Consider the following 18,553-nt stretch of genomic DNA (forward strand, 5'->3'; position numbering starts at 1 on the left):
TCTTTGAAAAATCGTGACAATGTGGCGCAAATCTTTGAATACATGCTTTCACAGAGAAAGCAAACTAAAATCTTTGCTTCTGGGAGGACCCTGAAAAAACATATTTTCAGATGGGGGTCAGCAGCCCAATTACATATGATTTTGGGGGTCCTTGACATGAAAATGTTTGAGAACGACTGACATAAAAACATGCGTTTTTCAGAAAACAAGTAAAACAAGTAAGTACTGTTTCTCCACCACTGCGCTCTCTCTCTCTCTCTGTCTCTCTGGCCGTGCAGGGCGAGCTGTGCGACCTGGGCCGTGTGCTCATGCAGGGCTCCTTCAGTGTGTGGATCAGCCACAAGCGAGGCCCCACGCGCATGAAGGAGCTGACGCGCTTCAAGCCCATGCAGAGGCACCTGTTCCTGTACGAGAGAGCCCTGCTCTTCTGCAAGCGGCGAGAGGAGCCGGGGGAGGGCGGAGACAAGGCCCCGTCCTACGGCTTCAAACACTGTCTCAGGGTATGGTGTGCGTTGCGTGCGTGTATTTTCTATCGCTTTCTGTTTCAAGTTTTAATAGAATAATCGATATGCACATTTTTTATTAAAAAAAATGTTGTTATTTTTAATTCATCAATGAGTCTAGTCTAAGGTGTTGGTGAACACAAATTGATTTTTTTGTGATCAAATAAATCGATGTGTCTCAAGGCCTATCTAATACTTAGTTGTACGATGTAGCACAAAACTTGTGAAAGCCTATCTACAAGCTCAAAGGACATTGCTATGTGAAGCTTGTAAATCGGCTATTTTTAAAATGGTTTTGGTTTGTTTCATTCATGTTCGGAAGTCACTGCGGATGGTGGCGTCACATCAACAGCTGCCCCGGCACTTGATTTATTATTGAGGCTGTGTGGAGGAAGCAGTCGCACGGGTGTGCGCACGGGTGTGCGCACGGGTGTGCGTGCGTGCGTGCGTGCGTGCGTGCGTGCGTGCGTGCGTGCGTTTTGCCACAGAGCAGATGTGTAAGTGATGTAAGTCTGATATGAACCTTACGTGTCGTGTCATCATCCGCCTCGTCCTCCTCCATGGCGTGTTGTTGTTGTGAGCGTACAGTACGTGTGTTTCCTCCTCTTGGCAGATGACTGCCGTGGGGATCACGGAGAACGTCAAGGGAGACGTGAAGAAGTTCGAGATCTGGTACAGTGGCAGGGAGGAGGTGTACGTGATCCAGGTGAGGCAGTGTTGTGTTTTTGGCAGCACATTTTAGATTTTTAGTTTTAGTTCATAGTCTTTTGGTCACATTTTAGTCACCTGGAATGTTTTTGTGTTAAGTCTAGTTTTAGTCGACTAAATATCATAAGATTTTAGTCGACTAAATCTACACTTGAATATTGACTATATTCACACAGCAGCACGAGAGAGAACGTGTGCTGCGATAGGTCTCCTTCTTTGAAGAACACAGCGCGTGAATTGCATTTTAGGGAAGAAGGGGAAAAAAGAAAATGGAATCGGCCAACCTAAATGTAACCAGTACTCAACGGCCTTCCTAGAAAATGTTTTGAGTAAAAGTTAAATATTTGTCTTGGAAATCTAGCCTACTTGAGTAAAATTTATCAAAAAGTACAGATACTCAATCTGTACTTAAAGGGGAATACCACTCATTTGACCTGGAACCACTTACCTCAATAAAGAATCAATGGGAGGGAGAGTTAGGGACACACATTTCTGATGATGTTTGGAAGGAAGCGCTGGATAGTAAAAAATCTGTAACATTATGAAGTACATCTCAGTGACATTAGCGGGTCTATATGGCATAGTGTGATATGTTATGTGATCTCCCATGCAGGCTCCCAGCGTGGAGGTCAAGATGGCCTGGCTCAACCAACTCCGCAGGATCCTCACCAACCAGCAGAAGCTCCTGAAAGGTCTCAGTGCGTCTGCATGTGGAAACCTCATAATGTCCAGAACCTTCACTTTTTTCAGGAAACTGAAGGGGGAAAAAATGAAATTATGCATGAGATACAAGTTTGTGATACCACATTTACCCTGGCATCCCTACAGTATATTATCATCACATAATAGGCAATCATTCCCCCCAAAACAGCAGATCTACAAGCTTGTATATCTGCTCATTTTTCGGTAAAGAGATTTTGGTGTAGAGGGGAAAAGGAGGGGCCAAGTATAGACACCTGGGGGACCCCAGTCAATGGTTTAAGTGGTTTACGCTCTTAATTTAGTCTCCTAGAATCTAGAATGATCCGGGTGCGACCAAATTCTTTCTTTCTTTCTTTCTTTCTTTCTTTCTTTCTTTCTTTCCTTCTTTTCCTCTTCCAGATGAAGCTTATCAACACAGCCACATGGTTGAACACAAATCCCTCTCCTCGCTGTCTGAGAGGTCAGTCAGTGCCAGACTGTGGCTGCTCACTTATTCTTGTTTGTGTAACAGTGTTCTCAGGGCGTGGCTAGTATGTACACGCACACACACACACACACACACACACACACACACACACACACACACACACACACACACACACACACACACACACACACACACACACACACATAATGTTAAGTAACTGCTCTACTATCTATCTGCCTTTTGCTGAGATTTCATTCATCTAATCTTCACTGCTTCAGTGAATGTGTGGTGAGTGTTTTGTTGAGCCTTGGGCGTAGGCTGTGTGTTTGTGTATGCGTGTGTGCGCGGGTGTCCGTGTGCGTGCGTGTGTTGTGCGTGCGTGCGTGCGTTTGTTCGTTGGTGTGAGAAAGGGGCCAGAGTGGCCCACTCTCTCTACTCTCTCTCTGTGTTGTTTGCCTATCCTATATCCCCACTCCTGCCATGCCGTCCCCCTGTAGGGGCGTGCGTCCGTCCAGAGGGGTTCCCAGGGGCTGTCTGCCGGGGCTGGACTTTGTCTCGCTGTCCGCCGACGTGTTTCTGTGCCTGCGGTCCCGGAGCCCCCGCCCCAGAAGCCCCCGGCAGCACCGCCCCCGGCCACGCCCCCCCCGCCACCGCGCCCCCCAGCGCCACTGACCCAACCCTGACGCTCAGTGGTAAACTCAGCCTCGAGCCCTGCCCGGTTTCCACTCGCCTCGCCTTCGGCATGGCCCCGGCCCGGCTTGTTGGGGGAGAAAAATGAAAAAAGAAAAACGACAAGAAATAAACCCAGGGGGGGCTGCTGTGTTTGCATACTGACCGTCACCTGCTATACCTCCATCCCTGCCATTATGGCTCATAACTAACCTCCCCCCCTACCTACCTACACACACACACACACACACACACACACACACACACACACATTGAGAGGCCAGTGTCCCCGCAGCCCTGCCACCTCTCACATGGCTCCAGCAAAATCACTGCACTCATCTTTGCATCTCCCGATCTGCAATTCTGCATGTAATGCAAAGGGTTCAATTCAAGTAACTTTTTTTTAATAATAATGAAGAAAAGAAAGAATTGCTTGACTTCATGAACTTCCTCATGGCAACTGCTTTTTTTTTTTGAGATCTAATCCGATTCCATCCCAATTTGAACTGGAATGGGTTTTAGGTGAAAACATGTTCTCTCACCAAACGGAAAAAAATTGCGTTTCTTTGCTGCTCAACGTCCAAGCGCTCTTTATTGGGATCTTGATAAATGGCTGGTTTTTGACCCGTGTCCAACCTTCCGTTGACATTGCCATCCTCGACAGAGGAGCTTGCAATGTGGCTGCTCTGCAGTGGTGTAAAGAAACCGAGTACATTTTAGTCATTTACTCAAGTACAGTACTTTTTTTCTTCTTTTTTTTTACCTCCCCCTGTCCAGCCGGGGCGCCAGATGGAGGGGAAAGGAACTGGTCGGAATAACGTGTCCCTTCCACGCGCTACGTCCGGCCGTGGAAATTCCCCTCTGTCAGGTGAAAAGAAGCAGCTTGGACTCCTCATGCATAGAAGGAGGCATGAGGTCAGTCCGCTGCCCCCCCCAGGTTGGCAGAGGAAGTGTAGCGCCCAGGATTACATTAGATAATTGGCACTGGGTGAAAAGAAAACTGGGTTACAAAATCGTGGGATAAAAAAAAAAAAAAGATAAAAAGTACAGTACTTTTACTTCTACTCCACTACGTCTCAGAGGGAAATATTATATTCATACTCCACTACAATCATTTGAAAACTACTAGTTACTTTGTAGCTTTTTATTATTACATAACATACATTGCCAACTGCAGCCCTATACTGTACAGTATATGTATTTTGGCCATTTTAAAATAACCCATCTACAAGCTCACAATACATTGCGATGTGACGCATTGTGAGCTTGTAGATCTGCTGCTATTTTCAACAACATTTCTTTTTCAATACATTTTGAAAACTTGAAATGGGACATTCTGCTCATACATACTGTACATTCAACTTTTTGGTACATTAAGTACATTTTTATACTATTTGACTACTTATATAGTATTTCTGTACTGCAGTATTGATACTTGGAGAAAATGGAGTACTTTTTCCACCACTGCTGCTCTGTGTGGCTGCTCTGCCCTGCTGTGTCTGGCTTGTGCCTGAACGCTCATGGCTGTATGAGTTTGTACTGTACTGGACAGGAACGACACTGATCTGAGGAGCAGCTTTCACTGTTGTTTTTGGACAGAAGATTTCTATTTTACTTTTAGTCATAGTCTTTGGAATTAAACTTAATTTAGTTTTTTTTTGTCACATTTTAGTCATCTGGAATGTTTCTGTGTTAAGTCTAGTTTTAGTCGACTAAATGTCATAATATTTTAGTCCTAGACTAAATCTACAGTTGTTTTAGTCGACTAAAATGTGTTCTGGCGGGCCTTGATGCCGTCATAATTTCACACTAGCAGATCTGCTATTTTCAGCATGCAACCAAGTGTAAAATGACTTTAACTGGATCTCTCGTCCACTAGTCCTAACATTAACATTTTAGTCAAATTTTTATTTGCTGACGAAATTGTCAATATTTTTAGTCTTAGTTTTAGTCATCATATAGTTTTTATTTAGTTTTCCTCCGTGAAAAAAGGTATAGCCGACGGACATTTTCTCCGTCTTCGTTTTAGTCGGTGAAATCAACACTCTCTCACGGGTCTGGGGTTGGCTTGGGAAAAGGTCAAAAGCTGCTCCTGTAGATCTGTGAGGCTGAGTGAGGAGAACACGTGGCTCCTGTAGATCTGTAAGGCTGAGTGAGGAGAACACGTGGCTCCTTTTCCACCATGCAGGATTTGAACCGCTTCAGTTGTTTCTGGTTCTTAGTCCATGAGCCACAGCTCCAAAATTGGAACGTTAATTATGATCTGAGTGGGCAAAACCTATATTAACCCTCGATTTTTCAAAAATAGCAGACCTACAAGCTCATAGCTATGAGCTTGTAGATCTGCTATTTTTCAATAGCTAAAGCACAACATGATGCTAACACCAAAATGGGTTCCCGTTCAGAATGGGTTAAATCATTTATAGGATCAATATAAGTAAACCCTTCCACAGTAGTAGCTTTTTCATATTTTCAATTTGTTTTGCATATTTTCCTATATAATGCCTAATTTGCATACATTTCAGAAAATGTGTAATACAATAAATCATTGTCTTTGTGTATAAGTAATCAACCATGGAAGTTTCATGGGTGATAACTATTAATTACATTTTACCTATTCACCCATCACGTATACTGTAGATGAAAATTCCAAAATGTGTGATAAATATGAAAAAGCTACTCTTGTGGAAGCGTTATCAATCATATATTAATTTACTTATATTGATCCTATACACAATTTAACATAGGTATGGTTTTGCCCACTCAATTCATAATTACTGTTCCAATGTTGGAGCTCTGGCTCATAGACTATAAGAACCAATAAAGAACTGAACCGGTTCCACCCGGTTCCATCCCGGTGGAAAAGGGGCCTAGTGTGCACAGCAGCAGAGCAGAGCACTTTATAACGGATGTATCTTTTCCAGCAAACAGCAGAGGGCGTCAGTGAGTTCAGATGATACTGAGTCGGGTCGGAGCAGCCCGGACCCCCAGTCTCACTCCCCTCCTCATCGCCGCAACCGCAGGAGTGAGTGCAGCACTCACAAATACATACATACACACACACACACACACACACACACACACACACACACACACACACACACAGTGTCATACTGCTGTTTCTGAGACCTAGGTCCATGATTGACTTCCTCCCCTAATGCAGATTATAGCCCTCCATTATCAATGATACTAATTGAGTAGCTTCGGAAACCCAGATGTTTTTATTTCCAAGAAATAAAAAGAAAAGAGTCCACTTCAATTTGGCATAGAGTAGCGCAAACGTCGCTCACTCTCTGCTGATTTCTGATCGTCTGCACTCTGCACCTTTGTTAAATTGACGCAGACACGCACACACGTACACACACACACTCCTCTCTCTCTGTCGCTCTAATTAATTAGTCTCATGTCCAGCAGCTGTGCCTAGTTTCTCCCGGCGGATCCTGCCTATGCCATAAAAAGCATAGGTGAGTTCCAGACTACTAATTGAGTGGTTCAGACTAGAGATGACATTTCTGTATAGTCTGACTCGGAAGCACCTTCCTGTTTCTCTTGAACTGTGGCAAATCTGTAGCAAATAAAAGTACATGATACGTATTGTTCGGCAACTTAAAGGGAAACTTCACCCTTTTTGCAAAATAATTATGTTAATGACGTTTAGAAGATTTAGAACACTTTCCCGGTGTCTTTATGTGTGTAATATGTGGTTTTAGATATTTTTGATTTTAGCAGTGAGCCCAGTGTCTCTGATGTCATGGACACTGGGCTCACTTACTTCCTGGACTACATGTTGTCTCAGTAAGACAGCCCTCCCCCTATCCACAAGGAGGAGCAGTGCACCAAAGCATTATGGGAATTGTAGTCCAGGAAGGAAGTGAGCCCAGTGTCGATGACCTCGGAGACACTGGGCTCACTGCTAAAATCTAAAATATCTAAAACCACATATTACACACATAAAGACCGCCAGGAAAGTGTTCTAAATCTTCTAAACGTCATTAACATAGTATTTCTTTGCAAAAAGGGTGAAATGTCCCTTTAATCTTCTCAAATGAACACCCGTTTTTAGATTCATTATTATTATTATATATTTTTGCAATCACCTGTAGTACGAAGCTAACGTTACTATGAACGAATTACACAAAATGTCATCAGTCAGTCTGGCTGCCGTGAAACCTCTTGCGTTCGCCAACACCTTATTGTGTGTGTGTGTGTGTGTGCGTGTGTGTGTTTGCGTGCTCCCAGGTTGGCCCGGCACTCACCACTCAGTGGACATCTGTGAGAGCTTGGAGGAGTGGTCTGGAGGACCAGGCCCCGCCTCCCAGCCCTCTGACACAGAAGAAGATTCCCCCGGACAACTGGTGAGCACAGCACACACTACCACCAAAGATATTCAGTTAAACTGGTGAGCACAGCACCACACTACCACCAAAGATATTCAGTTTAACTGGTGAGCACAGCACACACTACCACCAAATATATTCAGTTAAACTGGTGAGCACAGAACCACACTACCACCAAAGATATTCAGTTAAACTGGTGAGCACAGCACACACTACCACCAAAGATATTCAGTTTAACTGGTGAGCACAGCACACACTACCACCAAAGATATTCAGTTTAACTGGTGAGCACAGCACACACTACCACCAAAGATATTCAGTTTAATGCATGTCCATAGGTACTAACAAATTATAATAATAATAAGTTGAAAAATACTTTGCAAATGTTTTTCCATTTGAGATATGGCCATTTTAAACTCCGTCTGGGACGCAATCTTGAAAATGACGGCTTTCTAGGGAGTAGATTTTGGTAGACTTTAGTATGTTATTTAGCATGCCCAATACTACCAGAATCCATTGAGAAAACTTTTGCAACAAAATCTTTTGGTGTTAAACCACATATTGATTCACCTACACCAAAGATATTCAGTTAAACTAGTAAGCACATACTACCACCAAAGATTCAATTAATTGGAAAGATACAACGCAAAATGGTCTCTCCTAAGTGGGCACCGTCTGGTGCTATATAGATCATGTGAGTGTGTGTCGCTGGGACATAGAAAGGTTGATAATAAATTACATGTTTCTCTCATTTTTGTCTCAGTCAACACATGGTTAAATCTACAGGAGACGTCATGTCTAGCTGTAACTTCAAATTGAGATTATGTATTATGATTGATAATGGATTGATGAAGATAACACTGCCTCCTTCTCCTGGCAGCTCTCTGCTGCCGCCTGGTGGCCAGTGAAAGATATTGTCATTGTAGGTGTCCACATACTGTACACTGAGTATACAGTGTGTACTACTGTATCTCTCTCATTCGGTAACTGGCAGGTTTTATAGAAATGCGTGATTTTAACAATAATATTAAAACAATTAATTGGACAGAATGTGTATAAAGAGCTAAGAACAGCCATCAACCTTTTTTTATCACCAGGAAAAGACACTCGAGTACCTAAACAAAATCTATATTTTATATAAAAAACATTTAATAAACACACTTGATTTTGATGTCATGGGGTCTTTAATCCAAACATATTTAGGAAGGAGCATTCAGTGTTTTAGGTGATTTGGAACCCCCCCCCCCCCCAGTCTGCCCTGGTAACAAGATGTACACATGCACGCACTACAGTGGGGGGGACACACGACAGGCCAACAGCACGCACACCAAGGCCCGCCCCCACTCGATCATGATTGCCGGAAGGCCCCTCTCGATCCTGATTGGATGAAGTTTTTTTGTATTACTCCAGGCAGGTACAGGGCCCTGGCAGACTGTCATACTGATGTAACCTGTGTCTAGTCTCCAGGTACAGGGCCCTGGCAGACTGTCATACTGATGTAACCTGTGTCTAGTCTCCAGGTACAGGGCCCTGGCAGACTGTCATACTGATGTAACCTGTGTCTAGTCTCCAGGTACAGGGCCCTGGCAGACTGTCATACTGATGTAACCTGTGTCTAGTCTCCAGGTACAGGGCCCTGGCAGACTGTCATACTGATTGATGTAACCTCTGTCAGTCTCCAGGCAGGTACAGGGCCCTGGCAGACTGTCATAGGAACGGACCGGACAGCGTCACCATCAGATGTGGTGATGTCATCCACCTGCAGCACCAAGGCAGCCAGGGCTTCTGGTGAGTTTTTGGCCTGGCAACACCGTCGGTCACCAGTGGTGGGAAAAAAGTACTTGCATTCTTTTTTTTTTACTTAAGTAAAAAGTATCAATACTGCAGTGTTGACGTACTCTAAATAAAAGTCCGGAATTCTAAATTGACTTGAGTAAGTATTATTGATATAGAAATGTACTTAAAGTACAGAATATCTCATTTCAAGTTTTCAAATATTTTTGAAACTAGCAGATGGCCGAAATGAAGTGGTTAATGTTTGTTTTGTAATAATAATAATCAAGTTTTCAGATAAATGCAATGGAGTAATAGTACAATATTTGGATCGCAGATGTAGTGGAGTAGAAGTAAAAGTATTGGAAATTGGAAATACTCCAGTAAAGTAAAAAAATGTCAAAATGTACAGTACTTTCTACCACTGGTCCCGTTTAAGACAGAAATGCAAGGTTTGTACCATTGTTACTACCAGGGTGTGTCCCCACTGGGTGCATATCTTTGGTCCGACGTCCTAACAGACCGACACACAATAGACTGTCACCCTACCCCAAAACCCTAACCTAACCATACCCCCAAACCCTAACCCAGGGGTCGGCAACCCAAGATGTTGAATGAGCCATTTTCGACCAAAAAAAATAATTCAAAATCTATCTGGAGCCGCAAAAATGTAAGCCTTAAAATGCTTATATAATGAAGACAAAAGGGCTGCAAGTGGATATTAGCCTATCTATCAAAATAAAAAGTGCGCTATGGTTTAACTTTCATTACGGGCACGTTCGGAAATAGCGCACTGAGCGCACTGTGCAATGCAAACTAATATAGGCGAGTGCGCTTCCGTAATTGTCTGGAAGAGCATTCCATGTTTTCCACACAAGTGTGTCGTGTTTTGGGAGGTTTACAATATCGGTATTTGCCTGTATGCTTATTAATCTGCAGTGACAAACTATCAAACAATAAAAAAGTAACGTTGAAACTTGAAAGACATTTCCAGGGAAAGCATGCTAAGTTTGCATGAATGAGAGAAAGAGGGCTGTTGCAGTCGCAGAACTGCTGAAGAAAGCAGAAGGGAGCAAAGTCAGCAAACTAACTTTTAAGAAGTGGATCGCAGCTTACTCCACCACTCATGCTGGCTGCTGCTATAGTTTCGTTGCAACACGGGAGATAATACGTCTATATGACTCCTTCATATACTGTAGTCACCGTCTGAACGGCTTGCCACGTTTTATTTATTGTTTGATAAGTTTGTCACTGCAGATTTAGCCATGGTGCGTCATGGCAACTGCAGCCTGTTTTACGCAATCGCTACATTTACATTGTAAACGTGTACATAAACATTCAGATTCCAAATATAAAGTACTCGCCACGTGTGCCACTGGTGTTAAAATGTTGCTGGTACAGCGATTAGCATTGCTGCATCCCGCGTTGTTTAATAAAAAGCATTTTTATCCGAGCTGTTATTTTGCCATTGGCTTTCAACTACGCGCCCCCAACCGGTGTGCAACTGTGGATTTCCCAACCCCGTTTGAGAAAAGTAGCCGGGGCGCTCGGATAAAAATGCTTTTTATTAAACAACGCGGGATGCAGCAATGCTAATCGCTGTACCAGCAACATTTTAACAAATTTCTAACCCCCGTGGCACATGTGGCGAGGACCTTATATTTGAAATCGGAATGTTTATATACACGTTTGGACTGCGATTGCGAAAACAGGCTGCTGTTGCGTCATGGGCTACTGCAGATCAAGCATACAGGAAATCCATCTGCATTGGCTGTGAAGGCATAAGCGTCTGTCCACGAATTGTTAAATCCTCTGTTTTCGTCTGCTATCTTTCTTTTTCTCCCTGTAGAAGCCATAGCGTAGCAGGCACCAGCCTCACACACCCACCGGTTTGTTTATAATAGTGTCTGGCGCGCAGCATGCGTCGCATGCTATGACGCGAATTTTAGTTGACATTATTGAAACTTAATATTTATTCTACACATTTTTACAAATTTGGGAAACTTAAGAATGTTTCTGTCACGTTTTGCCTCCTACAGAAACCATAAATGAAAAATAAAAAATAAACTTTATACATTTTCATCGATTTTTTTGTAATGCTACAGAGAGCCACCAGGGGAGTGCTCAAGAGCCGCATGCGGCTCTAGAGCCGCCGGTTGCCGACCCCTGCCCTAACCTAACCATACCCCAAAACCCTAACCTAACCATACCCCAAACCCTAACCTAACCCTAACCACACGCGGAAGCCACACGCGAGTATTCCAGCCACATATGTCGGACTATTGGTATGTCGGACTAACGTATGCCCCCGTGTCCACTGTCCATCGATGACCGTGTCCTATGGAAGCATTCGCGGAGACAAGACACTTAATCTACCGTAGCTGGCTGCATCAGCTATACAGTATGTAGGCCTGAAACTGAAAATGTGAATATAAACTGCGTGAAATGGAGCCCCCCCTGCTGTTTTACACCTGGAGTTAGCAGCAATATTGTCACAGTCACAGACTTTGCCTGTCTTGTCTGGGTGTTGTATTTCTCTGTTATGTCTCTGTTAATATGTTCCTGTTCTAGTTGTCTCGGTTCTAATAAAACACCCAACCATGGGTTTTTGATCACTACCTGCCTGGCTGTCCTGCTTTTGGGTCCATCCTCACCACCACACCACCACGTGGCAGAATGATCCAACCACACTGGAGCAGCATGCAGCGGACACCACAACCTGTCTACATCTGGTGAGGCCTTGGGGTGTCAAAATGGACATTGTTGAAGCTCCGGGCTAGCTGACTGTTGAGGGGACAATTTGTTTGATGCGCCAGCTGTTTTGACTGTTGGAGGTACTACTATTGGAGCACCGCGATGGTAGATTGTGATGTCCTGGCTGGTCGTGGAACTTCTGGTATAGGCTACCTCTCCTCGAAGTCCTTTGGTTGTGCACTCGTCAGAAGTCCTGGTTGTTGCGAGCGCTGACTGTCCAGCATCTTTTTTGCCCCAAGCGTCTACATCCCTATACCATTGGCAGTGGAAGAAAGCTCGGGGGAGGAGGGGGGTTCAGCCCCTTTCCCTGCCCTTTGGACTTTGTCTAAAATTCCTTTCCCGTCTGCAGTGAAAGAAGGCTCCGGGGGGGGCTCATGAATCATGGCCCTTTCCCTGCCTGCATGGCCACCTGTCTACAGTACAGTACCTGAACTCTCACTTTCCAGTACTTTCCTAGCTCATTTCTATATTCCCCTCGTGTCCCTCTTCCTCAAGAACATTGTGGGGACACCAGGAGCTGTCCCGTGTGTGTGTGTGTGTGTGTGTGTGTGTGTGTGTGTGTGTGTGTGTGTGTGTGTGTGTGTGTGTGTGTGTGTGTGTGTGTGTGTGTGTGTGTGTGTGTGTGTGTGTGTGTGTGTGTGTGTGTGTGTGTGTGTGTGTGTGTGTGTGTGTGTGTGTGTGTGTGTGTGTGTGTGTGTGTGTCACAGTATTATGTTATGTTCCTGTTCTTGTTGTCTTCATGTCTTGGTTCTATGTCCGCATGTCTTCCCCAGGTGTATCTCATGTGTAATCAGCCCTCATGTGTAACAGTATATTAGTCTTGCTCCACCAATGAGTCCCTGTTGGATCATTGTTTGGTGGCATGTTAAGTTTGTGTTATCTGTTCTGTTCACCTTTCATAAAACACCCAGCCATGGGTTTTTGATCGCTATATATACCTGCCTGGCTGTCCTGCTTTTGGGTCCTCGGTCACCACACCACTATGTGAAATACATTCTCAATCTTCCCTTCTTGTGTGTCACTGTGTCCACCCCGAAGGGTGCTGAAAACGCAGCTCAAATAATGCACACCTTTAAGTCGCCTCATTTGTATAGCACTTTTTAAAAACAGATTTACAAAGAGCTTCATGCACAAGATATTTGAGCACTAAGTTAAAGCTGCTACAGTATAAGCAATAATATGTCAAAATTATAATGACCTTGCTTCAGACCACCAGCAATGGGTAGAACGCTCCCAAAAAAATGTAAGTCTCTGTGACACATCTAGGGGCCGCAATCTGCATTCAAAGATGTTCCTAGAAGCTTTGTCATTGGTCGAAAAAAACCTGGTCGCAATGACTAACCAATCAGGAAGCAGACGGGCAAATCGACCATTGCAAAGCTTCTAGGAAAATCTTTGAATGCAGATTGTGGCCCATAGATGTGTCACAGAGACTACATTTTTTGGGAGCTCATTGCTGGCTGTTTGAATACCCCCCAAAAAAAGGTAATTAAATTATTGACATATTGACAAGAAGGTGCAAAACAAATGAAAGTTACAAATCTGGATCGAGCCAAATTAAATCACTCTTTGTGTCAGTCCTTAACTAACCCCCTCGCTTCATCTCTGCCTTCCTCCAGGCTGGTGAAGAACTTGAGTCGGCGTCAGGAGGGCGTCATGTCAGCATCCAGCCTCCAGATGATCTTAGGAGGACACTCCACCAGACTGGGAGGTAAATGGGACGGGATGGGAGCATAATACAGTACAGCTCGGGTCGGCAACCTTTTTTGACATATTTTTGACCCAGGTGCTATGTTTCCATTTTATTGATGGAGTGTGCCATATCAACAATAAGTTTAATGTTTTGACACCACATCAAAATCCAATCGATTTCGATTGTCCATATAGGCTATACACCAGTAAGACGCCTGAGGGCGAGAAGCGTGCACTGACAATATATGGAGCATGTCTTGAGTGTATTTTCGGGCCTGTTGAGAACTCTAGTTTTCACGGGTTGCCGGGCACGGCTGCACAACTTTGGGGCTTAAATAGACAGTATCAGTCAAAAGCATACATGGGCAACTGGTGGACCGGGGACCACATGCGGCCCCCACCATCACTTAATGTGGCCCTCAGGTTAATATCAGAATATTGAGATATTGATTTCACCTGTTAAAATTCCAAACATGCAAACATGACCAGCTTTAATTACTTCCAATGTATTTGTATTTAGTTCATAAAGTTAACATAACTAAACTAATTTGAAATGAAATAAAAGGGTTACTTTTCAGAATTCCAATTAAAAAACATATTCGGGATTTCAATTCAAATATAGCAAAAATAGCCAATCTACCAAGCTCACCCCTGGTCAAAAGGGAGACATCGAAGAGGAAGGATGGGGATGGAAGGATCAACATATGGAATGTCAGAACAGGTTCTGACATAATTATACCCATATACTAGTATTGATGACATCATGGATCTTCATATATGGGCTTAATTGCGACAGCCTGTCGCATTTATTATGATCCCTGATTTACTATCATCCCTGATGATGTCATAGTGATGTCACTAGACATGGGCACAATATATGGGGGCTTTCCCCGTGTATGGGGATTTTGAGTGACACACTGACAGACAAAAAGCACACGATTCCATAGTTAACTGCGACCTTCAGTCGCAATAACAACCATCATATATTCTTTCTTCTCTCCTTCTTTAGAAATATTTTCTTTCATATCATCTCTCAGGCTCCCTTCCCAGAGTTTGAATTAACTTAAAATGATGTGCAGCATGTAATTAGCATATGATTATGTGAATGGACTTAATGTAACTGACTTAAAGTCCTCTCTCTCACATGCCTGTGTGCCAGTGATCTGATCACCCTCCCCAATGTTGGCACCCGTGTCTATTAAAGGGACACTTCACCCTTTTTGCTAAAAAATATATGTTAATGACGTTTAGAAGATTTAGAACACTTTCCTGGGGTCTTTATGTGTGAAATATGTGGTTTTAGATATTTTAGATTTTAGCAATGAGCCCAGTGTCTCTGATGTCATGGACACTGGGCTCACTTCCTTCTAGCGACTGGACAGTGGGGGCCCGTCAAACACATAACCTTTTTTTTAAATAATTAGGCGGGTTGATTTAGATCGCGAGTTATTAACATTTTAAGATTTTCGTTGTAGTCGGCTAAACAGGCAGGGGACATTTTCGATGACGTGTCACTGTTGCGCAACAAGATTAATCTATCTCCGTCTCGGGCACATGACCGTACTAAGTACCATGACGGACATCTAAGTCATGGGCCCTTAAACTGTTAACCCATTTAGACCTGATCCCGATTCTACAAATGCCTTCTAAATCATGATAGTTTGCTGAAAAACCTCTGTTTCTATGTCAGTGGTTCTCAAACTATTTCATGTCAAGGACCCCTAGAATTGCATGCATTTGGCCGCTGTTCCAGGGACTCCCCAGAAGCAAAGATTTGAGTTAAAAACGTTATATTCCAAATATATATTCCAAATTTGAGCCACATTTTCACGATTTAAAAAAAATAGCAGACCTACAAGCTTGTAGATCTGCTATTTTTCAATTGTTAAACTATAACATAATGTTTAAAACGGAATGAGTTAAGGTTGCCTACCCCAGGTACAATAAATGAACATAATATATATGTGAGAAATCAGATAGTGTTTGAAATCTCTATATTCTCCTGCAGACGCGGCAGGGAATCTGAAGGCTAGGAAACTCAGTACCCCATAGGGAAGAAAGCACAACAGAAATGCATCGTGGGTCAACTTTGGACTTTGGACAGACAGACATGTCCCCCAGAGAGACGGACAAAACAGACATGACGACTCAGCTGTCTCACAACCGATGATGGACATGCTACTGTGTTCCTCTCTCCATCGGGCATTTCCCCGCAGCATTCTGGTCAGTAGGACAAGTACAGTACGTGGAAGTCTGTGGGCCTTGCCTTTACCCAAGCTTTCGATTGACAATCTCCCATGGATCGATGCTTTCATTTAGCTTCTTCTGTCTCCTTCAGTGGACACACACCGTCAATGTGATGGACGACAAAAGGTGGCACCAGCAATAAGGCACAGGAGGAGCTATTTTGGAACTATTAAGAACTATTAGCTCTCATGAGAGGAATCAACGGCCTATATCCCCGGTTGCGGTTTAATCAACAGTTTTTATTATCTGAACATATTTGGTCAATATAGTACTTGATTCAGTGTGTGTGTGTGTGTGTGTGTGTGTGTGTGTGTGTGTGTGAATTGCCGTGAATGGCATGTTAGTTGTCGCTGTTGTATGGACACTAATCCAGGATTTGCCTGAAACATTTCAAAGAAAACAAGGACTTTTATACATAATGCAGTACAGTACCACTCATGTTTAACATGGACCTCGTCGTTGACATCTTTCATTTTACCTCATCGTTGTATCTTCATATAGATTTCATTCCTTAAGGCACCTTTCTTCTCCTGAAAGAGTTTGAATGCCAAAATGTGCCATGCCATAATGCCTTTTTTTATTCCTCCTCTTTTTTGGAATATTATGCTCTTTTGTAAAGTACTGTACTGTTTTGTGACGCAATGGCGGATACTGTTCCCGCGTCCACCTCCTCACCGATAATGTTCAAGAGGCACTGTGTGGTCCGAAGGAGAAAAATATTAATTGTGCTTATCGAAAGGTAAGCTGGTCTCTGCTTTATATCACTGTATAAGCCTTCCTAATCAGTGCTGTCTTTAGCTTTGTTTGTCACTAATCAAGATAGGCAGCAGTCGGGTGAGACACAACAACAACCCCCTTCCCCCCCAGGTAGTTGACATAACAGGGAGGATGAAGTTAGCCTGGTGCAGCCAGACTTCATCTGTCTGCACTACTGGGATGAAGTCAGACGTAGCCCCGGGTGATGAAGAAGACGGTATCCGTTGCTGTCGGGAGGAAACCTCATAACTCCATTTTTGAGGTTTTTTATTCTTTTTGGCATAAATCAGTGCTATTGAACACCCTTTACGTCGGTATGTTTCGAAAATATTGAACCAATGGAAAGTAGTAAAAAGTGCTTTGGACAAAACCTCTTAACTCCATTGGACCCTCAAAATGTCTGCTAAAGCAACTAACTCCACCACCTCTCCCCCTCTCATGGAAGTAATTGACGATATATAAAGTCACAACACCAACTTTGATGAGGCTGTATTGCTTTGTTTTAAACGTAAAAGGTTTTTTTAATTTCCTGAAAAATGTCTATTTTTCATTTCCTGAAAAATGAACATTTTGGAGTTATGAGGTTTCCTCCCGACAGCAGAGATATGGGAAGACCCTGCTACAGCCCAGACATGTTGTCACTCCTCTGACTGACTGACAGACACCCTGTCCTCTGTGTGTGCGTCTCCATAATGGCGGCAGATTGTTTCCTCTTTGGCGTTACAGCTCAGTTAATCTTGGGGGCTCACCAATTTGGTGGGGGTGGGGGGGGTAGTAGGGGTGTCATGCAACAAACATGAAATATACCCAGTGTGTCGAACGCTTAATTAAATATTGATTGCGGACTTATACGAATTTACCACATCAAATCATGGCCCCAGTAGGAGGGCCCGCCTTTGATATGTCGCCTTTGATATGGAAATGAGCCTGGGCGAGCGGTGAGGGGCCCTGCTCCGCACATTTCATGTGTTGTTAATTTATTTATTTTTGCTATCATGTTGTTGCTCTTGCAGCGTGAGGCGTTGACGCAGCCCCGCAAAAAAATAGATGTCTCTATGCGTATGTATATACGGGAGAGAGACACACTTGACTGCACCATACTCAGTCCTTTCCCTACGTACGTGTTCATAGTACATGGCAACTACTAAAACACTATTTCATGTTTTATTTATACCTTCAATCCAAAATGCTGCAGATTTTTGCACTGAATTCCCAGATATGGGAAGGGGAATTGTCCAGTGTGTTTGTGTTGCTAAATCTTTATTTATGACAGGAAAATGCATGGCGACTTGAGCGGGTTTGTATTGTTAAGACATGAGTCGTTTTTTTTGTCCTGACTGGCTTCCTTTTGTAAAGCCGCAGTATTGTACAGAAATGAATAAAGCGTATTTATTGAAATAGTTATATGACATTTTTTTTATGTAACAGCCCAATGTGAATAAAGAAATGTCCAATTTGTTATGGTTAACTTTTGTTGTTTTTTTCTCTCTTTTTTTCCCCCAGACTGCATGTATCTGTATCAATCAATCAACTTTATTATTGTCACAACACAATTACAGGTAATGGTGAGGTGAAAGTCTTGTTTGCAGCTCAAGGTACAAAAGCAAAGAATTAGAAGCAAAGAATGGAAAACAAAATAAGCACAAAAATCCTGCATGTTCAAATCTGTATCTTGTCATTTAGACCTGAGGTCGATTCTATACAAATGCCTTCTAAATCCTGACAGTTTTCTGAAAAAACCTGTTTCTATGTCAGTGGTTCTCAAACATTTTCATTGTCAAGGATCCCCAGAATTATAATGTAATTGGCCGCCGACCCCCCCATCTGAAATATATTCCAGGGACCTCCCCCAGAAACAAAGATTTTAGTTAAAAACATTCACCGTGACAGAATATATATTCAAAGATTTGTGCCACATTTTCACGATTTTTCAAAAATAGATCTACAAGCTCAATAGCTAAAGCATAACATAATGCTTTAAAGCA

At 43.2% G+C, this 18,553-nt stretch overlaps 1 protein-coding gene across 1 annotated transcript in view; it reads left to right on the plus strand.

The window, feature by feature from the left end:
- mcf2a (MCF.2 cell line derived transforming sequence a) overlaps window positions 1-17,930 on the plus strand; it is a 57,742-nt gene extending 39,812 nt beyond the window's left edge. The window contains exons 22-30 of the mRNA XM_083786585.1: window positions 279-500; window positions 1,117-1,209; window positions 1,825-1,903; window positions 2,313-2,373; window positions 5,934-6,034; window positions 7,249-7,364; window positions 9,022-9,134; window positions 13,493-13,584; window positions 15,574-17,930. Of these exons, the coding sequence (XP_083642711.1) occupies window positions 279-500; window positions 1,117-1,209; window positions 1,825-1,903; window positions 2,313-2,373; window positions 5,934-6,034; window positions 7,249-7,364; window positions 9,022-9,134; window positions 13,493-13,584; window positions 15,574-15,617 (921 nt within the window). The 3' untranslated portion in view covers window positions 15,618-17,930. The remainder of the gene's footprint in view (window positions 1-278; window positions 501-1,116; window positions 1,210-1,824; window positions 1,904-2,312; window positions 2,374-5,933; window positions 6,035-7,248; window positions 7,365-9,021; window positions 9,135-13,492; window positions 13,585-15,573) is intronic.
- Window positions 17,931-18,553: the final 623 nt, after the last annotated feature.

The sequence above is a fragment of the Protomyctophum parallelum genome, assembly GCF_964188405.1.
Source record: "Protomyctophum parallelum genome assembly, chromosome: 16".
In the NCBI taxonomy this organism is placed as follows: Eukaryota; Metazoa; Chordata; class Actinopteri; order Myctophiformes; family Myctophidae; genus Protomyctophum; species Protomyctophum parallelum.